The sequence below is a fragment of the Zeugodacus cucurbitae genome, chromosome 4 (assembly GCF_028554725.1).
Source record: "Zeugodacus cucurbitae isolate PBARC_wt_2022May chromosome 4, idZeuCucr1.2, whole genome shotgun sequence".
NCBI classification, from domain to species: Eukaryota; Metazoa; Arthropoda; class Insecta; order Diptera; family Tephritidae; genus Zeugodacus; species Zeugodacus cucurbitae.
This window is the reverse complement of record NC_071669.1, coordinates 28,959,549-28,987,168: the sequence shown is the minus strand read 5'-3', so window position 1 is coordinate 28,987,168 and position 27,620 is coordinate 28,959,549. Positions and strand designations below refer to the sequence as shown.

The 27,620-nt window shown below is 38.2% G+C and overlaps 1 protein-coding gene and 1 long non-coding RNA gene across 3 annotated transcripts; both read left to right on the top strand.

Annotated features, from left to right (window-relative positions):
- Nucleotides 1-15,543: 15,543 nt before the first annotated feature.
- Nucleotides 15,544-19,674, top strand: LOC128921489 (uncharacterized). Of its 2 annotated transcripts, none has more exons than XR_008470928.1 (4): nucleotides 15,544-15,762; nucleotides 15,829-15,988; nucleotides 19,198-19,303; nucleotides 19,363-19,674. It is a non-coding gene; the product is annotated as an uncharacterized LOC128921489 (long non-coding RNA). The 2 variants fall into 2 exon arrangements; XR_008470927.1 differs by having other exon boundaries at nucleotides 19,162-19,303.
- A 1,811-nt stretch (nucleotides 19,675-21,485) lies between these two features.
- On the top strand, nucleotides 21,486-24,036 carry LOC105219415 (metallophosphoesterase domain-containing protein 1). The gene is made up of 2 exons (XM_011195535.3): nucleotides 21,486-22,006; nucleotides 22,066-24,036. Exons 1-2 carry the CDS (start codon nucleotides 21,624-21,626, stop codon nucleotides 22,586-22,588), a joined length of 906 nt encoding a protein of 301 aa, XP_011193837.1. The 5' UTR covers nucleotides 21,486-21,623; the 3' UTR covers nucleotides 22,589-24,036.
- Nucleotides 24,037-27,620: the final 3,584 nt, after the last annotated feature.

The following is a 27,620-nucleotide window of genomic DNA, read 5'->3' as shown; positions in this document are numbered from 1 at the left end:
AAACAATCAAACGGTGAGAAAGATGAGTCATCGAAGCGCTCAGCCGAGCAGCAGAAGGGATCAGCAGAAACTGAAAAAACAGCAAGTGCGCAACAACAAATCAGCAGGCAACATCAACCAAGCAGGTATCAGCAAACGAGCGGACAACAATGGAAAAAACAATGCAAGGTGAGCATGTACCGAAGAGAAAAGTACAATCTGTACAGACTGGCATTGACCGCTACGTCAACATAAAAAGGAAATCAGGTCCTATCAAGACAGCGCTTAATGCCAAAAAGTTTCAACCCGCCACGCTTAATACAAATAAGCCTGGAAATTTAAATGCCAACAGATTTGCCATACTAAGCAATGGTTTGGACGACGATGCGAAGGGTGCCACCACAGTCGCGAATGCCAAGCCGCTGCCAATATATTTACGTGAGCGTAGCTCAAATGCACTTGTTGATAAACTCAGTGAAATTGTAGGTACCAACAATTTTCATATCGTGCCTTTGAAAAAAGGCAAGATAGATGAAACTAAAATACAATCCTACGCTGAGAAAAGTTTTATGGATATAGTGAAATTTTTGTCAAATAACAACAAGAATTATTATTCTTATCAACTGAAGAGCTCTAAAGGCCTAGTTGTTGTTGTAAAAGGCATTGAGTCTTCGGTAGAATCTAATGATATCAAAGAAGCCCTTGAAGAATGCGGCTTTGGAATTAAAAATGTGGTAAATATCTTCAATAGAAATAAAGTACCACAACCAATGTTTAAAATTGAATTGTTGCCAAACTCTAATCCAATAAAAAAGAATGAAACACACCCAATATACAATTTAAAATATTTACTCCATCGTAGAATTACCGTTGAAGAACCTCATAAAAGAAATGGTCCGGTACAATGCACTAACTGCCAAGAGTATGGGCATACCAAATCATATTGCACTCTACGCAGTGTTTGTGTGGTATGTGGTGATTTGCACCCAACATCAAAATGCACTCTTAAAAAAGAGGAGTTAATACGATTTCTGACTGAAAAAAACATAGATGTTATGCTGATATCAGAAACTCATTTAACAAATAAAAACAATTTCTTTATAGCGGGATATAGATTTCATGTTACAAATCATCCAGATGGAAAGGCGCACGGTGGAACAGCAGTATTGGTTAGAAATCGGCTAAACCACCATACTTTAGAACCACATGCTACAGCGCAGCTACAAGCTACAACAATATCATTGAAAAATCGAGGTTCTGGCCTCAATCTGACGGCTATATACTGTCCACCTCGTTTTAAAATTACAGACTGCGAATTTAAAGATTTTTTTGGAACGCTAGGTCCAAGATTTCTAGCAGGTGGTGATTATAATGCAAAACACATGTACTGGGGCTCACGTCTTATTAATCCGAAAGGACGACAGCTGTACTACACTATTATAAATAAGCACAATAACCTTGATATAATATCTCCTGGTAAGCCGACATACTGGCCCAGTGATAGAAACAAAATACCAGACTTAATAGATTTTGCTGTAGTCAAAAATATAGATAGATCGCTAATAACAGCAGATACATGTACAGACTAATCTTCAGATCATTCTCCTGTACTAATAAAGTTATGCGAACAGCCCTTGATAGTTGAGCCAAAAGTATCTCTAACATCTTTTAAAACTAACTGGTTGAAATATAGAAAATATATCAGTAGCCACATTAATATCGATTTAAAAATAAGTACAGGAAGAGATATTGATGAAAGCGTAATGGAATTCAATGATGTAATAACAAATGCAGCTGTCTTGGCAACACCTAAAAGAAAAGTTAAGGTTTTTAGAAACATGACTAATAATGAAATAGAAAAGCTTGTAAATGAGAAAAGGCAAGCGAGACGTGAATGGCAGTTAAGTCGTTCCCCTTCAACTCTGCGTCAACTGAAATCGGCCGCACGTAAGTTAAAAAAAGCACTTAAACGCGATGAAGAATACAATACTGAAAATTATATAAAGCACCTGTGTCCAAATTCTAGCAAGAAAAACTCCCTTTGGAAAGCCCAAAAGTATTTTAAGCCTCCAGTAGATTCCTTTGCCCAATATTGCAAACGAGTCAAGCGTGTCTATTAGGACGTCTACTTATGAAATTATCAAGATCCTAAAAGAGCTAAATCCGAAAAAGTCTTCAGGACACGATAATATTACTCCAAAAATGTTAATTGAGTTGCCAAATATTGCTATATCAGTGCTCTCTTTGCTCTTTAATGCAATTCTTGGTTTCGGGTACTATCCAATTTCGTGGAAAAAGTCGCAGATCATCATGATAGATAAACCTGGAAAAGACCTAACACAACCATCTTCCTACAGACCAATAAGTCTCTTACCATGTCTTTCCAAAATATTCGAAAAAGTTTTACTATCAAAAATGTCTCCTTTCCTCCACGAAAATAATATAATACCAACCCATCAATTCGGTTTTCGTGCTAAACATGGCACAGTAGAGCAAGTGAATAGAATTACAAACGAAATCAGGAAAGCATTCGAGCACAGAGAGTACTGTTCAGCTATTTTTCTCGATGTAGCTCAGGCGTTCGATAAGGTCTGGCATGAAGGCCTTTTATGGAAAATCAAAAACGTTTTACCTTACGAATTGCATAAAACATTGGAGTCATATTTAAGAAATAGGAAATTTACGGTTAAAGTAGCAGATTTTATATCAGAAGAACGAGCAATAAGGGCCGGTGTACCTCAGGGCAGTGTATTAGGCCCCACTCTGTACATAATATATACAGCAGACATTCCAATAGCTAATAACGTATTGACATCCACTTTTGCGGATGACACAGCCATAGTAAGCCGAAACAAATGCCCCATTAGAGCATCAAGAGTATTAGAGGAGCACTTAACTTGTGTCGAAGAATGGCTAGCCAACTGGCGTATAAAAATTAATGAGCAAAAATGCAAGCATGTTACAATGAAGTAACTTATCTTGGGATTCACCTGGATCGAAGGCTTACGTGGCGGAAACATATAGCGAGTAAAGTAACTTGCATGAAGTTAAGAGCAGCAAATTTAAATTGGCTTCTAAACAAAAATTCTAAACTTAGCCTAGACAACAAAGTCCTGTTATACAATGCAATCATAAAACCGATTTGGATGTATGGTATTCAACTGTGGGGTACGACCTGTGCAACCAACATTGATATAATTCAGAGATTCCAATCTAAAATGCTTAGAACAATAACGGGTTCACCATGGTACATGCGTAATGAAAATATCCATAAGGATCTTGATATTCCTATGGTAAAGAAGGAAATAGAGGACAGCAGAAAGAAATATATTTCTAAACTTCGTGAACATCCAAACCCATTGGCAAACGCCTTGGTACATTCCAATCAAACTCGTTTAAAAAGAAGAGATCTACCTGCCTACTAAAGAGCAACGTTCTGCCAAAAAGCTCAAACATATTCTTGAGCTTACTTAGTTGTAAATAGATTTAAGATTTTAATACTTATTGTTAGGCTTTAAACAAAGCAGATTCAATAAATAAAGAAATATTGAAAAAAAAAAATTAGGCTGCAGAGCACTGATTTAAATAAAACACGCAAAATAATACTTCCCTACAAGACGGAGCTAACTCATACACCACTACACATGCAAATTTTTTCAGCTTTTACCAATACATACACATTGCTAACAATTTGTAGTTAAGTGGCAATCTCGGTAGTTAGAGTAGCAAAATTCATTAACCCTAATTTTTGTATGTGTAAGAGAGAGATACAATGAACCGTTCAAAAATCGCCGCCATGGCCGCTGTTCATTTCAAAATAAAATTTTAAGTGAATAGATATAAGTGCGTTTTAAATATTTCTTTTATTTTGTTAAGTGTTTTTGGATATTTTTCGAATTTATAATTGCATTTATTTGTGTTATTTTTGTTATTTGTTTTTATAATTAAAATAATTTCATTCTAGTTATACGTGTGTGCACAGCAAAGAAAGTGCAAGGAGGTAACGGTGGAATTGGTGGAGGTATGTTTCATATATTTTTAATGTATGTATGTATGTGATTGGCGTTCAACCGTTTAGCCGGTTATAGCCGAATCGATGAGAGCGCGCCACTCCTCTCTTTCCTTCGCATTTCGGCGCCAGTTGGAGATTCCAAGTGTAACCAGGTCGCTCTCCACCTGGTCCCTCCAACGGAGTGGAGGCCTTCCCCTTCCTCGGCTTCCTCCGGCGGGTATTGCATCGAACACTTTTAGGGCTGGAGTGTTTTCGTCCATACGAACAACATGACCTAGCCAGCGTAGCCGCTGTCTTTTTATTCGCTGAACTATGTCAATATCGTCGTATAACTCGTACAGCTCATCGTTCCATCGTCTGCGGTATTCGCCGTTGCCAATGTTCTGAGGACCATAAATCTTGCTCCTAGTGTCGTCTCATCTGATGTTGACATCGTCCAAGCTTCTGCACCATAAAGCAGGACGGGAATGATAAGCAACTTGTAGAGATTTTGGTTCGTCGAGAGAGGACTTTACTGTTCAATTGCCTACTCAGTCCAAAGTAGCACCTGTTGGCAAGAGTGATTCTGTGCTGTATTTCGAGGCTGAGATTGTTGGTGTTGTAAATGATGGTTCCCAGATAAACGAAATTATCTACAACTTCGAAGTTATGACTGTCAACAGTGACGTGGGAGCCAAGACGCGAGTGCGCCGACTGTGTGCTTGATGACAGGAGATATTTCGTCTTGTCCTCATTCACCACCAGACCCATACGATTCGCTTCTTTATCTAGTCTGAAAAAATCAGATCAAACGGTACGGTTGTTGCTTCCGATGATATCAATATCATCGGCATACGCCAGCAGCTGTACACTCTTGTAGAAGATTGTACCTTCTCTATTTAGCTCTGCAGCTCGTATTATTTTTTCCAACATCAAGTTAAAGAAGTCGCACGATAGTGAGTCACCTTGTCTTAAACCTCGTTTGGTATCGAACGGCTCGGAGAGGTCCTTCCCAATCATGACGGAGCTTTTGGTGTTGCTCAACGTCAACATACACAGCCGTATTAGTTTTGCGGGGATACCAAATTCAGATATCGCGGCACAAAGGCAGCTACTTTTCGTGCTGTCGAAAGCAGCTTTAAAATCGACAAAAAGGTGGTGTGTGTCGATCCTCTTTTCACGGAACTTCTCCAAGATTTGGCGCATGGTGAATATCTGGTCCATGGTGGACTTTCCAGGTCTAAAGCCACATTGATAAGGTCCAATCACTTTTTTGAGGTTGGCCTTAAGTCTTTCACACAGTACGCTCGATAGAACCTTATAGGCGATATTTAGGAGGCTTATCCCACGGTAATTAGCACAGTTTGTTGGATTTAGAATTGGTGCAATATATAACAACAACGCAGAAAACAATGGAAAATAACATGGTAAATATAAATGCGTATATGTCCATGTTGAGTTATACAAGAATGCATCTGTTGCATTGTGTCCAAAATAATGGGTAATGGTATTTATTTAAACAACTTCAGTAGGTGCGTGATTATTGAAACTTAAGATGCATTGTGTCCAAAGTAATGGATTATTATTATTTTGTAAATAACCTTAGTAGGTACGTGACTAGTTAAGATGCATTAGTCCAATTTTTTATTTTGATGTCAAAAAGTTGTTAGTTTTTGTTTAGTTATTACAGGCATTAAGCTCTGTAGATATATATATATATACATATATATATATATATACGTTTGCTTTTTAGCATTACTTATATTTTCATTATCCATTTCAGATATTTGAAACACAAATGCTTTGCACAAATGGCGGATTACATTAGCTACAACTTTTCCTAGGTTTGAACTACGAATACAAATATATTAATATTTTCTCATCGTTAATAACAATTTCTATTTATAAATATTTTTCCTGCATGATTAACAAGACAACGACAAATCTCCTCGGACATTTAGTTTTGCAGTTGCACAACCTCTTTCCGACGAGCTGAACCCTTTTATGATGTACATATGGGACAGTATTGTATGGCATGGGCGACCACAGGGGGTGCCAAACTAGGGCCACTGTCCCCTTTACAATTTGAGAAAAAACAATTATTTCAAATTTAAATACAAAAGTATATACATATTTATACTCTCGCAACAAATGTTGCTAAAGAGAATATTATAGTTTTGTTCACATAACGGTTGTTTGTAACACCCAAAACTAAACGAGTTAGATATAGGGTTATATATACCAAAGTGATCAGGGTGAAGAGTGGAGTTCAAATCCGAATGTCTGTCTGTCCGTCCGTCCGTCTGTAACTTGAGTAAAAATTAAGATATCCTGATGAAACTTGGCACACTTATTTCTTGGCACCATAGGAAGGTTGCTTTCGAAAGTGAGCAAAATCGGACCACTGCCACGCCCACAAAATGGCGAAAACCGAACATTTAACTTGAGTAAAAATTAAGATATCCTGATGAAACTTGGCACACTTATTTCTTGGCACCATAGGAACCAGCATCAACAACACGAACAATGTCAGCCTCGAAATCCAGCGCAGAATAACTCTTGCCAACAGGTGCTACTTTGGACTGAGTAGGCAATTGAACAGTAAAGTCCTCTCTCGACGAACCAAAATCAAGCTCTACAAGTCGCTTATCATTCCCGTCCTGCTTTACGGTGCAGAAGCTTGGACGATGTCAACATCAGATGAGACGACACTAGGAGTTTTCGAGAGGAAAATTTTGCGCAAGATTTATGGTCCTCAGAACATTGGCAACGGCGAATACCGCAGACGATGGAACGATGAGCTGTACGAGTTATACGACGACATTGACATAGTTCAGCGAATAAAAAGACAGCGGCTACGCTGGCTAGGTCATGTTGTCCGAATGGACGAAAACACTCCAGCCCTGAAAGTGTTCGATGCAGTACCCGCCGGAGGAAGCCGAGGAAGGGGAAGGCCTCCACTCCGTTGGAGGGACCAGGTGGAGAGCGACCTGGTTACACTTGGGATCTCCAACTGGCGCCGAACTGCGAAGGAGAGAGACAGGTGGCGCACTATCGTCGATTCGGCTATAACCGGCTAAATGGTTGCAACGCCAATCACATACATAGGAAGGTTGCTTTCGAAAATGAGCAAAATCGGACCACTGCCACGCTCACAAAATGGCGAAAACCGAAAACACATAAAGTGCCATAACTAAGCTATAAATAAAGCTATGGAAATAAAATTTGGTATGAAGGATCGCACTATGAAGGGGCATATTTGGATGTAATTTTTTTAGGGAAGTGGGCGTGGCCCCGCCCCCTACTAAGTTTTTTGTACATATCTCGCAAACCAATAGAGCTATATAAACCAAATTTTCTGCAGTCGTTTTTTTAGCCACTTCCTAATACAGCCCAAAAATGAAAGAAATCGGATCATAACCACGCCCACCTCCCATACAAAAGTTAGGTTGAAAATTACTAAAAGTGGGTTAACTCACTAACGAAAAACGTCAGCAACACTAAATTTCACATAAGAAATGGCAGATGGAAGCTGCACTCAGATTTTTTACAGAATGGAAAATGGGCGTGGCGTCGTCCACTTATGGGTCGAAAACCATATCTCTACTACTACTACTCGACCGATTTCAATGAAACTTGATTTGTAATAGTTTCCTTACATCCCAATGATATGTTGTGAAAATAGGCCAAATCGCTTCACAACCATATACCAGAACTTAGAAGACGATCTGAATCGTTTACTTTACAATGTATAAAGTAAGCACTCGTGAGGATATCGGTGCAGAGCTTTGCACAAATATAGTGTGGCAGCCCCATTCTAAAAATCGCCGAAATCGGACCATAGGTTTTTAAGTTCCCATATATCGAATACGAGGGCCTCGGTGCTTCTAACCTAATATTATGGCAGGGATAAAGGGATGTCCAACTTATTCCAGTGTGAGAGCGCCTCAAAATTTGCGTTTTTTATAACATTTTGCATTATTACCAGATCAGACAAAATACAAATTTTTGGGCATTTAAATTAAAATACCCAACATTTATTACGGCTAATAATTATTTTACACTTAACGATTAATATAAATAATAACTATTTAAATCTCGGTTAGTGATATTATGGTATATTAAACCAACCGGTTTTCAAACTTTCAGTGGTAAATAAAGTAAATCAATACGTATCAACTGGCAAATAATATTTTTTTCCATGGAAAACTAAAATCTCGCTGCTGCAGATCACAAAACATTTTTTCAAATACCTTAAAATTTCGCGATTCCTTTTATATTTATTGTTTTAAGTTCTAATAAGTGATCTTGCACGGCGGTTATAAATGTCTCCGTCGCATTATTTTTTGGCAACATTTCAATATGGCCGTCCCTCTTTTCCAATTGCGAAACGTCAAAACCTCCTCATCTCGACAAACTGTCAAAGTTTAGGTGGTTTTGACGTTTGATATTGCGCTCTCAATTCCAGTGAGATGAGAGTTGTACATCTCTTTATCTCTGATTATGGTTTCCAACTTTCAATAGACTTTATGCACTATATATGACGAATATGTGGGTAAAATTGTGTATTATTAATATAAATAAAGTTAAATAAATAAATTGCGAGAGTATCGGTTACACCCGAACTTAGCCCTTCCTTACTTGTTTTTTAATTACTCTTTTTCTATTTGAAGGTCTTTGCATGTTGAGCATACACAGAAGAGCCGTAAATGACGACAAGCAATTTATTAATAAGGTTCTCACAAAATTCGCAGAAGAAAATAGAAGGCTTTTATTAAATTAAAAAAATAAAAATAAAATAGATTAGTAATGCGGACGCCCATGTTGTATGGCAAAAAAAAATAGCTGCAAAAATGTTTGTAAAAATGAACTTTGTACTGAAATGCTATTATTTAAAAATTTATCTATAATGATTATTAAAAATTTAAAATATTATACCATACTAATTTATAAGTGTAAATATATCATATAATTATAATAAATAAATAAAAATAAAAATAAAACAATTTCAATTTTTCATTTTTAAACGGAAAAGTAGGTGACCTATAGAATGAAGACCAATGAACCAAATTTTAGTAACGAAACGGTGACCCAACAAATGACCAATACCTGATTAAAGGGTTACCCAGAAAATGATAAATCGAACAGTCTCCACTGATAGATGGCTGATTAATAAAAAATCTACTACCGAGCAGAAAGACATATGCAGCTTTGGCCCCAAAATCAATGAGAGAGAGCGAGCAAGATAATCACACCGACATGCCGTAAAAGAGGAGAAATAGTAACTTTTTTCCTGCTGCTAGAACAAAAGAGACCAAAAAAATAATACAAGCTTTCTTTACCGGTAACCAATATTCCAATAATTAATAATTTCGCTAGAAGGAATATTTATCATTTGATTACGGCGTGTTTGAATTGCAACAGACAATTTCGTTTTTAAGTCTTTGTATACCGTCCAACCCCTATAGTTTGCAGTGTGATTTCCACCACAATTACTACATTTTTTATTTAAATCCTCTTTTTAGCGAGTACATTTTGATGTAGGATGCAGATCACCACACACCACACAGACACAGCGTAGAGTGCAATATGCTTTCGTGTGCCCATACTCTTGGCAGTTGGTGCATTGTACCGGACCATTTCTTTTATGTGGTTCCTCGACGGTAATTCTGCGATGGAGCAAATATTTTAACTTGTAAATTGGATTTGTTTAATTTTTCTTGAGTTGTTCATTATTTGGCGTCAGTTCTATTTTGTACATTGGTTGTGGGACTTTATTTCTGTTAAAAATATTTACTGCTGATTTAATTTTAAAACCACCTTCTTCCAGAGCTTCTTTAACTTCGTTAGAGTCTACCGAAGACTCTATACCTTTTATGACTACCACTAGGCCTTTAGAGCTCTTCAATTGGTACGAGTAATATTTCTTATTATTATTTGATAAGTATTTTACTACATCCATGAAACTTTTTTCAGTGTACGTCTGAATTTTTGTACATAGTACATAGATGAATGTTACCTTTTTTTAAAGGCACTATATGAATGTTGTTTGTGCCTACTAAATTGCTTAATTTGGAGACAAGCGCATTTGAGCTACGCTCACGCAAATAGATTGGAGGAGGTTTGGCATTCACTGCAGCAGTGGTACCCTTCGCATCGTCGTTAGGTTCTTTGCTCAGTAAGGCAAATATATTGCCATTTAAAATTTCTGGCTTTTTACCACTTGGAGTGTCTGCTTGAAATTTTTTATCATTGACCGCTGATTTAATTGGACTAGATTTCCTTTTTGTGTTTATGTAGCGGTCAATACCAGTCTGAATATATGGTCCTTTTTTGCATTGTGCATTCTCACCTTCCATTTTCTTTTCCTTCGTTATCCGGGTGCTTGCTGGTACCCGCAAACTTGTTGCTGTCAGCGCATTTGTTGTTGCGCGATTGCTGTTTACTGCTGCTTCTGTTGACTGCGACCTTTGCTTCGATTAAATTTCAGCTGATCGCTGCGATGACTCATCACCACCGTTGCTTTTTTTGTTGGCTGGAGTTGTTTGTGTTGGCTCCACTAAGCTAAAGTAGGCATTTAAGGAATGCCTATGGCTTTGCTGGTGAGGCTGCGCAGCGCTCATTATTGTTTGCTTGATTTTATTGTTTTTATCTTTTTGTTTTGTGCACTATTTGTTTATGTTTATTGTAGAAATTTTTGTACATTGTTTTTTGATTTAATTGTTTGTTGACAATTTAACCGATGCTATTTACTTTTTGTTTGTTTAATTTTGTAAGAAATCAGATTTCACGGAGTGAATTAAAAAGCACGTCCGTATACCTTGAATGCTTCCTACAGTGTCCGTATACCTTGAATGCAACAGCAAATATAATGCTTCCAAACAAATATTACAGCTGAATAATATATTTTGAGGTTTTTCTTAGAATTCTTCAGAGCAGTCGCACAATGAATCTAGAGTACTTCTTTGTTTTTACAATTGTTTATTTCATAGAATGAAATTGGGACTATCAGCCCTATTCTGTGCACTTTACAAATTTAACAAAATTTCTAATTTGTAAAAAATTGATCTTTATCATGCGTTTCGTATTCTGTGTCTAAAATAAAAAGCTCTTTTCTTTATAAGTTGTTATAAGAAGTAAAATGCTCTTGACAAATAAAATATCTCGCTGTGGATAGTTGTGAAAGAGAATTTGTTGCAATGGAGATATTTTACTTTTGTCGTTAATTTTATACAAAGACGAAAAACATGAACATGTGGATGGCTCGCGTTACTGAGCCGTTTTTATAATATATTAAGAAGTTTATTTTTCCGTTTTTTTTATAAAAAAATGAGGAATGCGCGGCACTCCCAGTTTGGTTAGGTATAACACTGTCATCTATATAGAGTTGTGAGACCAAACCAAATACTTTGCATCAGGTCTGAAAGGCTTCAGTCGATATCTCGACATCAGAATCGGATAGATAGGCTGATAACTCTTTGGTCAATCATAAACCAAACTTATCAACGAAGCCACACTGAAGAAGGCTCTGTTAAAACAAACTTCTTCTCTTCTTCTTAACTGGCGTAGAAACCGCTTACGCGGTTATAGCCGAGTCCACAACAGTGCGCCACGCATCTCTCCTTTTGGCGGTTTGGCGCCAATTGGTAATACCAAGTGAAGACAGGTCCTTCTCCACCTGGTCCTTCCACCGGAGTGGAGGTCTCCCTCTTCCTCGGCTTCCACCAGCGGGTACTGCATCGAAAACTTTCAGAGCTGGGGCACTTTCATCCATTCGAACAACATGACCCAGCCAGCGTAGCCGCTGTCTTTTTATTCGCTGGACTATGTCTATGTCGTCGAACAACACATACAGCTCATCATTCCATCTTCTGCGGTATTCGCCGTTGCCAATGTTTAAGGGACCGTAAATCTTCCGCAAAACCTTTCTCTCGAAAACTCCTAGTGCCGTCTCATCGGATGTTGACACCGTCCACGCTTCTGCACCATAAAGTAGGACGGGAATGATGAGGGACTTGTAGAGTTTAGTTTTTGTTCGTCTCATCGGATGTTGACACCGTCCACGCTTCTGCACCATAAAGTAGGACGGGAATGATGAGGGACTTGTAGAGTTTAGTTTTTGTTCGTCGAGAGAGGACTTTACTTTTCAATTGCCTACTCAGTCCATAGTAGCACCTGTTGGCAAGAGTGATTCTGCGTTGGATTTCAAGGCTGACATTATTATCGGTGTTAATGTTGGTTCCTAGGTATACGAAATTATCTACAACTTCAAAGTTATGACTGTCAACAGTGACGTGGGAGCCAAGACGCGAATGCGCTGACTGTTTGTTTGATGACAGGAGATATTTCGTCTTGTCCTCGTTCACCACCAGACCCATTCGCTTCGCTTCCTTATCCAGGCGGGAAAAAGCAGAACAAACGGCGCGGGTGTTGTTTCCGATGATATCAATATCATCGGCGTACGCCAGGAGCTGTACACTCTTGTAGAAGATTGTACCTTCTCTATTTAGCTCTGCAGCTCTTATAATTTTCTCCAGCATCAAGTTAAAGAAGTCGCACGATAGCGAGTCACCTTGTCTGAAACCTCGTTTGGTATCGAACGGCTCGGAGAGGTCCTTCCCGATCCTGACGGAGCTTTTGGTGTTGCTCAACGTCAACTTACACAGCCGTATTAGTTTTGCGGGGATACCAAATTCAGACATCGCGGCATAAAGGCAGCTCCTTTTCGTGCTGTCGAAAGCAGCTTTAAAGTCGACAAATAGATGGTGTGTGTCGATCCTTTTTTCACGGGTCTTCTCCAAGATTTGGCACATGGTGAATATCTGGTCAGTTGTTGATTTTCCAGGTCTAAAGCCACACTGATAAGGTCCAATCAGTTTGTTGACGGTGGGCTTTAGTCTTTCACACAGTACGCTCGATAGAACCTTATAAGCGATGTTAAGGAGGCTTATCCCACGATAGTTGGCGCAGATTGTGGGGTCTCCCTTTTTGTGGATTGGGCAGAGTACACTGAGATTCCAATCGTCGGGCATGCTTTCTTCCGACCATATTTCGCAAAGAAGCTGATGCATGCACCTTATCAGCTCTTCGCCGCCGTATTTGAATAGCTCGGCCGGCAATCCATCGGCCCCCGCCGCCTTGTTGTTCTTCAAGCGGGTAATTGCTATTCTAATTTCTTCACGGTCGGGCAATGGAACATCTGTTCCATCGTCGTCGATTGGGGAATCGGGTTCGCCATCTCCTGGTGTTGTACTTTCACTGCCATTCAGCAGGCTGGAGAAGTGTTCCCTCCACAAACACAGTATACTCTGCTCATCAACCACTAGATCACCGCTGGGGGTCCTACAGGAGTGTGCTCCGGTCTTGAAACCTTCAGTTAGTCGCCGGATCTTTTCGTAAAATTTTCGAGCATTACCCCTGTCGGCCAGCTTGTCAAGCTCTTCATACTCACGCATTTCTGCCTCTTTCTTTCTTTTTCTGCAAATGCGTCTCGCTTCCCTCTTCAGCTCTCGGTATCTTTCCCATCCCGCTCGTGTTGCGGTCGATCGCAACATTGCGAGGTAGGCAGTCTGTTTTCTCTCCACTGCGAGACGACAATCCTCATCATACCAGCTGTTTTTTTGGCTTTTCCGAAAGCCAATGGTTTCGGTTGCAGCTGTACGTAAGGAGTTTGATATGCCGTCCCACAGCTCCCTTATACCGAGATGCTGATGAGTGCTCTCAGAGAGCAGGAGTGCAAGTCGAGTAGAAAATCGTTCGGCTGTCGGTTGTGATTGCAGCTTCTCGATGTCGAACCTTCCTTGTGTTTGTTGACGTGTGCGCTTTTCTACACAGAGGCGGGTGCGTATCTTAGCTGCTACAAGATAGTGGTCTGAGTCGATGTTGGGACCACGAAGCGTACGCACATCAAAAACACTGGAGACATGTCGTCCATCCATCACAACATGATCGATCTGGTTGCGAGTGATTCGATCCGGGGACAGCCAAGTAGCTTGATGGATTTTCTTATGCTGGAATCTAGTGCTACAGATGACCATATTTCGGGCCCCGGCGAAGTCGATCAGCCTCAGACCGTTTGGTGATGTTTCGTCATGGAGGCTGAATTTTCCGACTGTTGTGCCAAAGACACCTTCTTTACCCACCCTAGCGTTGAAATCGCCAAGCACGATTTTGACATCGTGGCGGGGGCAGCGCTCATAGGTACGTTCTAGGCGCTCATAGAAGGTATCTTTGGTCACTTCGTCCTTCTCTTCCGTCGGGGCGTGGGCGCAAATCAGCGATATGTTGAAGAACCTCGCTTTGATGCGGATTGTGGCTAGACGTTCATCCACCGGGGTGAATGCCAGGACTCGACGACGGAGTCTCTCTCCCACCACGAATCCCACACCGAATTTGCGCTCCTTTATATGGCCGCTGTAGTAGATGTCACAAGGACCCACCTTCTTCCGTCCTTGTCCCGTCCATCGCATTTCTTGGATTGCGGTGATGTCAGCCTTTACTCTTACGAGGACATCAACCAGCTGGGCAGAGGCACCTTCCCAATTAAGGGTCCGGACATTCCAGGTGCATGCCCTTAAATCATAGTCCTTTATACGTTTGCCGTGGTCGTCATCAAAAGGGGGGTTTCTCATCCGAGGCCTGTGTTTCTTATTCACTGGTTATTCGTTTTTATGTGGTGGGTCCCAAGCCCTACGCACAACCGCATAAGCGGGATTCGCCTTCTCACTTTAGCTCGCTTCCAGACGGATGTCTGTTGGCTACCCAGAGGATACTTGGTCTAAGACCGGAAGTTGTGAGCTGCTTGAGCCACATGTAAAAGAATCGTTCCTGGCCACTCCCAAGTGAATGGCAGTCAGAAACTTTCCTCACTTACGTGAACTTCTACATATGACTCCATCCTCCCAAACAAACAAACACTCACCCAAATAACAGCCTTTTGCATGAAAAATAGTGCCAGCTTCGGAGCATGGAATATTTGCGCACCCTAAGAAAAGTCTAGACCAAAAGCAATGGATTTATTGTGAAATTGAAGTTAAATTATTAACTATTTTGCAACAAATATTGAAATGTATTTGAAAACTTACGTTAAAAAATAATTCAAATAAATTTTTCAATTCAATTCGAATATAATTGGACAGAATCAGCTGTTTCTGTTTACATTATTTTGTTTCCCACACGTGTGGGGAAAAGCTATGCGTACTGAAGCTTTTTATTTTATCAAAATTGTCACAGAATACCAAAAAAATTCTTACTTGATAAAAATCTGAAAAAATTTTTTAACTTTTTTGTTATTTTGTCAAGTGCACAGAATAGGGCTGTATATCTTCAACTCTAGCTCTTTTTGTAACTCTCTCGATGCAAGATTATGTAATCAATCAACGTTATTTATACATTGTTAGATTTTTCTAGCGCTTCACTGCCAGACTAATCTGTTAGTAGGTGGCTGATGATTTATTATATAATTGTACTACTAATTTCCGAAAATAAAACTAAATGTTTGTTTCATGGAGAAACATTTTAAATATTCTATTCTCTATGACTATTAATATTAAATAGATATTAACTCTCTGCACTGGACGTGACACACCTATATAAAAATTAACAAATAAGGGAAGGCTAAGTTCGGGTGCGACTCGAACTCTCGGCATAAAGTCCAATAGAATAACGAAAATCATCATATATGGTATATGAGGGCTGATGTAATTCTTAAACCGATTTCACCAATCGATTGAACCAATCAAAATCTCCGCCATGACCGCCATTCATATGAAAAAAATTTGAAGTGAGTTGATGTAAGAGCGTATTAATAATCTGTTACTGATATCATTTTATATTTATAGTAAATTTTGTAATTACAGAGCGGTACTATGTTTGACTGGATGCTCCAGCTTATTTTAAAGGAAAATAACTGCAGAAAATGGTCTCGGAAGACAAAGCGAGATGCAACGCACATCTGGTGCGTACATACAAAACTAAAACGAGAAGCAGAGCAAGGATTATGGCACTTTAGGCAGATGGGTGAGTTGATAATATCAAAACTTATATACGTATATACTAAACATAAAATCTTTTGTTAGATTAAATTAGATTATATAGTGATTGCACCGCGATCTAAGGTCTAAGGTCTATTGTGCCCTCTCCAGTGATCACAGCACCCCCTCCAACCCCGTCACGTTAAGAAATCTTAACAGTGTTGCAGGGCTGATGCATGCGATACTTCCTCTTTGGGGATAAAGGGCCCCAATTGTCGGTCCCCTTTTCTTCGCGATCGCCGGGCAGTCAAGGAGTAAGTGCTCTGGTGTCTCCGCCTCTGAATCACAGAATCGGCAAAGATCCGACGAGTGGATTCCCATTTTGTGCAGATGACACCGTAGTCTGCAATGGCCGGTATATAGTGCCACTAATTGTCTCAGTTTGTTCCTGGGGAGCGCCATTAACTGTTTGAATCTTTTCAGATTGTATCCTCCCAGGAACAATTTGGAGTGACGAAGTCCCTGCATGTGCAACCAACAGCGATTCCTGCTTGCTGCCTCCTCCTCTTTCAGGCGGGTTGTAAGAACATGCCGACCAACCGCGATAAAGGGCTCTGGCCCGATTGGGCTGGTGGCCGCGGCCTTCCTTGCTAGTTGGTCCACGAATTCGTTTCCCTGTATTCATTTATGCCCTGGAACCCAAGCTAGAGTTATGCTGTTATTGCTGCAAATCCTGTTCAAAGTATCTATGCAGTCCATGACTAGCCCCGAGTCCACCTCCAAGTATGATAGTGCCTGGAGAGCTGCTTGGCTATCGCTGATAATGGCTATGCGTTCCTTATGGTAGCCCCTGTCCAATATTACCTCTGCACACTTGGTAATGGCATAGACTTCAGCTTGGAAGATGCTGGGGAATTGGCCCATGGATAAAGACAGCTTCAGGCGTGGCCCCGTTATCTCGGCGCCTATACTAACTGCTGTCTTTGATCCGTCTGTGTACCATTGTTGTGTGCTTCTACTTATGAGTTTCTTGAGAGTTGAGTCCTCCCATTCCCTTTTATTGGACATAACTGTTTTGAATCGTCTCACAAGATGAACCCTTTTGATGATATCGTCCCTCGGGAGGAGAGTCATTGGAAGCTTCCTACCGATGATATCCAATTGCCGGGCGCTTAACATCCTGCTGTTTCCTAAACCTGGCTTTGTTAGGGCCAGTAAGGTCTTATTGGCCATAGTGCCAACCACCAAATGAAGTGGGGTGAGGTTCAGGAATGCCTCCAAAGCTGCAGTTGGACACGTGCGCATAGCACCAGTGAAGCATATACAAGCCAACCGCTGCAGTTTGACCAGCTGTTTTGCAGCTGTGGCCAGGGAAATCCTTAACGACCAGACCACCGCTCTATAAGTGGTTACAGGCCTCACAATCATGGTGTACATTCATTGCAGTATGTGCTGCTGCAGCCCCAGATTTTGCCTGCTAGGCGTTTGCACACCATTAGCGCTTTGGTGGCCTTCGCAATCACGGAGTCCACATGCTTCTTCCACCTCAGTTTCGTATCTAATAGTACTCCAAGATATTTTATTTCCTCTACCCTAGCTACCGCTTCGCCATTGAGTGTAATGGAACCCAGGGCTGGGAGCGATCTTCTTCTTGTGAAGGGGATAATGGATCTGTTAGCACCTCTAATAGCTCGTCCACGACTAGATTCCATAAAAGCGGTGAGATAACCTTGTTGACAGCCCTTTGTCGTGCCTAGTCGTATACTGCGTGAGCCTATCTGCGTTTCTGCGATTCTTGTACTAAGAACTGCACTAACCCATTTTACGATCGATGGGTCGATCCGCCTCCTGTTTAGGGCTCTAGTGACACTTGCGTGGGAGGTGTTATCAAACGCACCCTCTATATCTAGAAAGGCACACAGGACCACCTCACCGGTCGCAAATGCATCCTCAACCTCCGATACCAAACTGTACAGAGCCGTGTCAGTTGATCTACCAACTCTGTAGGCGTGTTGGCTCGAGTGTAACGGGAAAGCTCTAATGCCACAGTCCTGATGTAGTTATCCACAATTTTTTTCATGCCTTTCAGTAGGAAGGAGGTAAGACTGATTGGCCTGTATGATTTCGCCAAGGAGTAGTCCCTCCTACCAACTTTCGGTATGAAGACTACCTGTGCGATTCTCCATTTTTCCGGGATGTAGGCATGTGCTAGACTATCTCTCATCAGCCTGACTAGGTGACTGAGGATATGTTCCTGACCATGTTGGAGCAGCGCTGGGAAAATACCATCCACTCCTGGTGATTTGTACTTCTTAAAAGTTCCTATGGCCCATCTTACTGAGTCGGTGGTAAAGATTTCCTTAGACACCTTCCAGTCCAGTGGACCAGGCTTATGATCCTCCGTCCGGACTAGCTGTTACGTAGGGATCGCACCTGGGAAGTGCGTCTCCAGCAGACATTTCGCCCTTTCCTCCAGATTTGTTGTGAACGTGCCATCAGGCTTCCTGATTGCTAACTTCATCTCAATGGCTCCTTTGGCAAGGGCTATGTGGAGCCTGGCTGCCGCAGGAGTTGAGGAGACGTTTTCACAAAATTTCTTGAAGTTGTCCCTTTTTGCAATCCTAATTTCCTTACTGTACTCAGTCAGGTTTCTCCTGTATTCGGTCCATTCACCAGTGCGTTTGGCTTTGTTAAATAGTCGCCGCACCACCCTCCTTAGTGACGAAAGTTTCTTGGACCACCATGGGTTTTTGTTTTTAACCTTCATGGATGTCAGAGGGCAGCTTGCCTGAAATGCATCTATTATGATGCTCTCCATAATAACTGCCCTATCTTCGATCCCCCTGCATCCGCTTTCACCGCTGTTATACACAACACTCTCCGCGTTAAGTCCGAGAATATCGTTATACTTGGACCAATTCACGTTTCTTGGGTTCCGTACCTCTGTACGATTCCCAACAACTAACCCCACCTTGAATTTAATAATTCTATGGTCGGACAAAGAGGGTTCTGTGGAGACTCTCCACTGAGTGATCGTACATTACAAATACGACATATGAAGGAAGAAGCACTTGTAGTCCTTTGTGTCAGTAAGTAACAAAAAGCATGCACATATAAATACAACACAAAATATGCTACAACAACAGGTATTATTGAAACGAATTTAATTGTAAAACTAAGATAAAACAATCATTTTGATATTCTTATTATAATTAACAGAGTTGGTATTAATACTTCCCATGCTTATAATATTAGTGGATAATCGCCAAATGGTGTAACAAATAAAGCAGCAACAACAAGTAGTACATACTCAAATTCACAATAAAAGTAAAATCGCACAACGCAACAGGCATATAACAAGGTTTGTTCTACGAATATAGATATTTTAATTATTTCTAACCAACTTTAAATATTTTTCAGGCATCGGATGATGTACTACAAATTACATCGGACCTTTGGAGTCGCACTTTCAACACTTATTATCGACGTGCTAAACACAGTGTTTCCTATGATGCCCTTGGATCTACACAATGGATAATTAACAGAGCTCTAAAAACGACATTAAGGCGCCGAAGTTGTTCATCTTACTTCTGATTTGATTATGGAGGCATTATTAGGCTGAACTTACAATTTATCATTTTCAATATTATGATTGTTAATTTATAAATTTTGAACGTACGCAATAGCACTCAATTTATTAATATAAATGAAAATATTCTTAAATAAGCATCCTTATACAAATGACAACAAAAAAACAACAATACTTAAAACTTTTGAGAAATTGTAAATTATAAAAATTTAATAATTAATACTAACTTTATTTGTAAAATATGTAAATTTTGTTGCCATTGACTTAACCCTTACATTATTTATTAAAAAATTCAAATTTTGAAATTTAAAAGTAAACAAATTTCAAACCAAAAAAAAAATATTTTTTAAATGAATAAAAGAAAATGGCGAATACTTTCTGCTTATGCAAAACAACTCAGGGAAGCAATTTACTAATGTTTTGTGCTCCAACTGGCAAAGTGCAAACAATTTTATCAATATATATTATATTGTTCAAGATCAATAAGTAAGGAAGGGCTAAGTTCGGGTGTAACCGAACATATTATACTCTCGCAATTTATTTATTTAACTTTATTTATATTAATAATACACAATTTGACCCACATATTCGTCATATATAGTGCATAAAGTCCATTGAAATTTGGAAACCACAATATTATGTTAGAAGCATATATATTGTAAAGTATGCGATTCAGATAGTCTTCAAAGTATATAGGAAGTAGGCGCGGTTGTGAAGAGATTTGGCTTATTTTCACAACATATCATTGGGATGTAAGGAAACTATTACAAACCAAGTTTCATTGAAATCAGTCGAGTAGTTCCTGAGATATGGTTTTTGACCCATAAGTGGGCGACGCCAAGCCCATTTTCCATTTTGTAAAAAAATCTGAGTGTAGCTTCCATCTGCCATTTCTTATGTGAAATTTAGTCTTTCTGAAGTTTTTGGTTAGTGAGTTAACCCACTTTTTCTAATTTTCAACCTAACCTTTGTATGGGAGGGGGACGTGGTTATTATCCGATTTCTTTCATTTTTGGACTGTATTAGGAAGTGGCTAAAAAAAACGACTGCAGAAAGTTTGGTTTATATAGCTTTATTGGTTTGCGAGATATGTACAAAAAACTTAGTAGATATGTACAAAGTACTTAGTAAAACACTCCCCCAAAAAAATTACATCCAAATATGCCCCTTCATAGTGCGATCCTTCATACCAAATTTTTTTTTTCGCCATTTTGTGGGGGTGGCAGTGGTCCGCTTTTGCTCATTTTCGAAAGCAACCTTCCATGGTTGGTGCCTAGAAATAAGTGTGCCAAGTTTTATCAAGATATCCCAATTTTTACTCAAGTTACAACTTGCACAGACGGACGGACGGACGAACAGACAGACATTCGGATTTGAACTCCACCCTGATCACTTTGGTATATATAACCCTATATCTAACTCGTTTAGTTTTGGGTGTTACAAACAACCGTTATGTGAACAAAACTATAATACTCTGTTTAGCAACTTTTGTTGCGAGAGTATAAAAAGACGGGTTAATGTAAACAAATACATGAATTGTTTCCTATTTTATTGTCAAAAACGGGTATGTCAAATACTTAGTTCACTTTGTTGAATACACTTTGGGTTTGTGTAAAATGTTAAATTTTTATTTACAGCTATTTTCGTGATAATTTTTATAAAATAAATATGCAGAAACAATGTGTGAAGTGTAAATGTAAAATAAATACATAATATTTATAAAATATTTGGTATATATTGTGAAAATTCAAGATAAATGTTGCACTTTTTTCGACTTTAATTGCGAATATCTCGAAAACTATAAGTCAGCTGCAGCTATATATATATATATATTCTTAATCTGGAGAACCTCCTCTTTCCAACCATGCCCACTTTAAAAAGCCTGTGATAGTTAGAACCAAAATTGAAGTGGACAAAAATGCGTTACCAAAGTCTCTACGTATGAACGTTAGCTTATATAGATAATAGCTATAGTGACATCCGTGGTGTTATACTGTATTTATTTAGTTATTCTGCCAAAGTTTGGGAGACGTTTGATTCTGTAAAGTGAAATTATACACATATTCTGTGTGTAACATTATACATATAATACATGGCTTTGGAAAATTTAATATCCGTACATCCATTAACCAATGATCCAACGGCGGCTTGGCAGGAGATCTCCAAAACTCAACGAGTAATAAAAGTGTCCATAAGTAGGGCGGTTAAACAGAAAGATCATAATAAAATTCGTGTTGTTTGTATGAGTGATACACATTCGTTAACACCTTACTTAAAGTTTGATATACCGGATGGTGACATTTTTATCCATGCAGGCGATTTTACAAAATGTGGTAAATTTGAGGAGGTAGTTGATTTTGATAAATGGATTGCTACGCTTCCTCATAAGCATAAAATAGTCATTGCGGGAAATCACGAGCTAAGTTTTGATACCACATTTACAGAAGGTTCATTGAATAAATGTGCTGTTAGTCGGTATGTCTAATGCTAATGAAAGCTTTGAGCGTCATATAATTTATTGCTCTTGTGTACAGCACGAAACACACTGGCCGCTTCAGCCTCGACAGTATGCCAACGTTGGGAAATCCTCTAGAAGACATTGAAAGTGCTATTCAAACACAAAATATTCGTGATGTTTTAGTCAATTGTACTTATATAGAAGACCAATTAATTGATGTGATGGGTATACGTATATATGGTACTCCCTGGCAACCAGAATTTTGTAAATGGGCCTTTAATTTACCGCGAGGGGAAGCATGTTTAAATGCTTGGAACCGAATACCAAATAACGTTGATATATTGGTAACACATACACCCCCCATAGGTCATGGAGATTTATGCTGTTCTGGAGTTCGTGCTGGTTGTGTAGATTTGCTTACAACATTACAGAAACGAGTTAAACCCAAATATCATGTATTTGGACATATCCATGAGGGTTATGGTATTACATCCGATGGAAATATTATATATGTGAATGCTTCAACTTGCGATATAAATTATATACCTAATAATCCACCAATTGTATTTGATATATCTTTGCCAACCAACAAATATTAATGATATCATCAATTGGAATAGGTTATTTAAGTTTCTAGTCATAGACATAATGTTGGACGTTAAACAAGAACCTAATAATCGATTTGAAGACGTATGTATGTATGACTATAATTGTTTTTAATATAGTTTAAACGTCGTACTAATTATTATTATTTTTTATTTAATATAGTTTAGAAATTATTAGTTTTATCAAATTATTGCAGCAATATTAACTCTAAATGTGAATTTTTGTTTACATATTATATAATTTTTCAAAATATAAAAATTTCTACAAGTTAAAATATATAATAAAATTTATGTTATTAGAACATGATTTAAAATTTATATATTTTTTTAATTTCAATGACAGAGAAAAAGTTCAGAACAATAACCAATTCAAATATGAAAAAGAGTTGATTTATGTGGGTTATTCGCCCATGGTATGGTAAAGTATATTTATGTATAGGGTTGCATATACTCGTGCTATAAGGGTGTAATTATAAACAATTGAAAGTTGATTCATACAATAAAAATGTATAGGTTTTCAGCCCTATTCTGTGCACTTGACAAAATAACAAAAAAGTTTAAAATTTTTTCAGATTTTTATAAGGTAAGAACTTTTTTGGTATTCTGTGACAATTTTGATAAAATAAAAAGCTTCAGTACGCATAGCTTTTCCCCACACGTGTGGGAAACAAAATAATGTAAACAGAAACAGCTGATTCTGTCCAATTATATTCGAATTGAATTGAAAAATTGATTTGAATTATTTTTTAACGTAAGTTTTCAAATACATTTCAATATTTGTTGCAAAATAGTTAATAATTTAACTTCAATTTCACAATAAATCCATTGCTTTTGGTCTAGACTTTTCTTAGGGTGCGCAATTATTCCATGCTCCGAAGCTGCCTTAATTTTTTACCCAAAAGGCCGTTATTTGGATGATTGTTTGTTTTAACCGAGCCTTCTTCAGTGTGGCTTCGTTGACAAATTTGGTTTATGATTGACCAAAGAGTTATCAGCCTATCTATCCGATTCTGATATCGAGATATCGACTGAAGCCTTTCAGACCTGATGCAAAGTATTTGGTTTAGTTTCACAACTCCATTTAATTTATATGGATGACAGGGTTATACCTAACCAAACTGGGAGTGCCGCGCGTAAATAAAGTTGATTGATAATCAAATGACAGAGCCTATATATTCACTTTTCCATCCCAGATCCTCCATAGTCTTTTGCTCCCCCGCAATCCCGTAGAATACTTCATAATATAATACATATATATATGTCCTTTATAATATATTTAAAACTGTTTGGAATGCAATTTTGATTTAGTTGGTTGTTATGTTTAGCTTCAGAAAAGTTCTTTGGGGACTACGAAATCTAAACTGTGTTCTTTGTTGGCAAAAATTTGCAAAGCTGTAATCGCATGCAATATATAAAAAACAATTTCGTCAATGTTACCCTCATTATCCTAATTTTTTTATACAAAAAACGGAAAAATAAACTTCTTAATATATTATAAAAACGGCTCAGTAACGCGAGCCATCCACATGTTCATGTTTTTCCTCTTTGTATAAAATTAACGACAAAAGTAAAATATCTCCATTGCAACAAATTCTCTTTCACAACTATCCACAGCGAGATATTTTATTTGTCAAGAGCATTTTACTTCTTAACAACTTATAAAGAAAAGAGCTTTTTATTTTAGACACAGAATACGAAACGCATGATAAAGATCAATTTTTTACAAATTAGAAATTTTGTTGAATTTGTAAAGCGCACAGAATAGGGCTGATAGTCCCAATTTCATTCTATGAAATAAACAATTGTAAAAACAAAGAAGTACTCTAGATTCATTGTGCGACTGCTCTGAAGAACATATACACATATATAACATATATACTGAAGCTAATTTCTATTGCTTTGTTTTTATTAAAATTGCAATATAAAAAATTGCTTAATTAATTACATAACATGACTTCTCCTATGTTATAAATTACTAATATAAAGAGAAAAGATTTGTATGTATGTTTGTAATAAATAAACTCAAAAACTACTGTTTCGATTTCAAAAATTCCTTTACCATTGGAAATCTACATTCACCCTGAGTAACATAGGCTACATTTATTTATACTACAATTATAAAAAGGAAAGATTTGTATATACATACATATGTTTGTAATGAATAAACTCAAAAATTACTGTGCCGATTTCAAAACTTCTTTCACCATTGGAAAGCTACATTAACCCCGAGTAACAAAGGCTATTTTGTTTGCAAGAATCTTAACTTTCTGAAAATAGTTCTCAGGTGAGGGTATCAAAAAACTCCATGATGGAGAATCTTAATCTGAAACTGTACGTACGCACTTGAAAGTGGAGTACGGAGCGTGTCAGCGGCTTGTAGAACAAAATATTAGAAATATACAAGCATATTTTGTGATTTACAAGTCCAAAGGCGCCTGCTACACGTTCAGTATATATCGTTAAAGACTTTTTTTGAAATCTAGACTCAGTAGCCAAGGCTACTATAATGGCGATTATTCGCCAGTAGCTTTACACAATTGAGGTGTTAATTATGTTGCTGCGTGATCGACGTGGTACAGAGCAGCCAGTCCTCTTTGAAATGTGATGTCACAAAGCTTTTGGCCCCTCCCTGCCCCTTGTCCCACAATGTCACTTCCGAATGATACCCTCCCCTCCCATTCAAGACGTGACGTAATTTATGGATGGCCCCTAAGGAGAGAGTTGTCTAGCAAAGTGCAAACAAGTTATAAGTTAGAGCTGAAAAGTAGAGTATTGAGTAATAAAGTGTTAAGTTCTTTGAATCAGAAATAAGATTAGGTTATAGCAGTGGTTGGGGGAAAACTTTAGTATACCGTCCCACGATTTCGGGGTTAAAATGGATATGGGCGGATTCCAGATTATGAATATATATAATAATAGCCGCCACAAACTTATAGCTTCTGAGTTATTTGCAATTAAAGATTTAAAATTAGCAATTTTTAACACGTTATTTCTCACTGTATATTGAATTTTTCACATATATAGTATTTTGACCTTTAAATATCTTTACACTTCACGAATTTTTTATACATATTTATTTTTAACAAATTATATTAAAATTTGCTGTAAATAATATAATGGTAAAAGATTGCCTTCCAAGACCATTTTCTGCAGTTATATTCCTTTAAAATACGCTGCAGCACCCAGTCAAACATAGTACCGCTCTGTAAAGAGAAAATTTACTATAAATATAAAATAATATCAGTAACAAATTATTAATAAGCACTAACATAATCTTACTTCAGATTTTCTTTTCATATGAATAGCGGCCTTTGCGGAGATTTTGATTGGTTCATTGTAGTAGGTGCATGTCTTTTTTATACATACAAAAATTAGCTACCGAGATTGCCATTTAACTACAAAAAGTTACTATTGTCTATGTGTTGGTAAAAGCTGAAAAACTTTGGATGTGTAGTGGTGTATGGGTTAGCGCTGTCTTGTAGGGTTGTATTTTATGTTCATACACGCATGCGTATAATCCCACCATACGTTTTGCTTGCTGAGAAGTCAGCAAGCAAGTGACCCAACATCGCTTCTATGGTGTAAAAATAAAATAAAATGATTGTAGGTACGTGTGCTTCACACATTAAATAGTGACTTTTATTTGACAATCCATTGATCGAACTCAGGGTATTGTTTCAGCGTAATCAACAGACTTTGGAAATTCGTTACAATATTGAACGAGTGGCATATTTTGTGATTTACAAGTCCGAATTGGTGAAATTCAACAGTGCCAAAATTTTAAAATCAACTTTATTCTAATTAAATGAACATGAATTATAATGTTTACAGTAGAATCTTTGCCAGAAAATTTGAAATAGTACATGCTAACAACTAATGATATTTTACTGGTGATTTTTGCCCTGTCATTGAAAAATCGGCACGATTCCGATTACTTTGGCGGTCGGGATTTGACAACGAATTTCGGTATATATATGGTATCGGGTGAAAGAGGAGGCTCTACAGAGAAGGATTATATATATAAATATTTGAAATATTTGTATTTATTTCATAGCAAAAATAAAATAATAGCGAAATATATGTGTGACTTTGTATTATAACAGCAGAGACAGGGTTGCATTTATTTTGCTAGGACTCATTGCATGAAAGTAAACATTGGTTTTGGTGTAGCATATTTTGTGTGTATTTTGATGTTGTGGATGAAAGAACTTTCCTCTCTCGACGAACAAAAACTAAACTCTACAAGTCTCTCATCATTCCCGTCCTACGGCATGAGACGGCACTAGGAGTTTTCGAGAGAAAGGTTTTGCGGAAGATTTATGGTCCCTTAAACATTGCCAACGGCGAATACCGCAGACGATGGAACGATGAGCTGTATGTGTTATTCGACGACATAGACATAGTCCAGTGAATAAAAAAACAGCGGCTACGCTGGCTAGGTCATGTTGTTCGAATGGATGAAAGTGCTCCAGCTCTGAAAGTATTCGATGCAGTACCCGCTGGTGGAAGCCGAGGAAGAGGGAGACCTCCACTCCGATGGAAGGACCAGGTGGAGAGGGACCTGGCTTCGCTTGGTATAACCAATTGGCGCCAATCTGCCAGAAGGAGGGATACGTGGCGCGCTGTTTTGGACTCGGCTATAACCGCGTAAGCGGTGTCTACGCCAGTCAAGAAGAAGAAGAAGGATTGAAGAACTTTGCAATCCATGCAATCCGTGCACCGTTCAAAGGTTACCAAAGGGCAAGAGAATCCCCCTATGGTATTTCACATACTTTAACACAATTTTATAACATTTTTCACTTCACGTATTGAAAATCACATGGTTAACATTCAATTAAATTCAATTTTTACATTTATTCAAGTTTTTTTTTTTAAGCAACAATTACTTATTTTAAACATCGCTTAGCACATTAATAGCTGAAAAGGTTTCTGTGGTTACAATTATGTGGAAACTGAGCGTTGCCAGATTGCCCCATCTTAGAAACCATATGCGAAGGATGCGTTTTCTTTATTTGCATATCAAAGT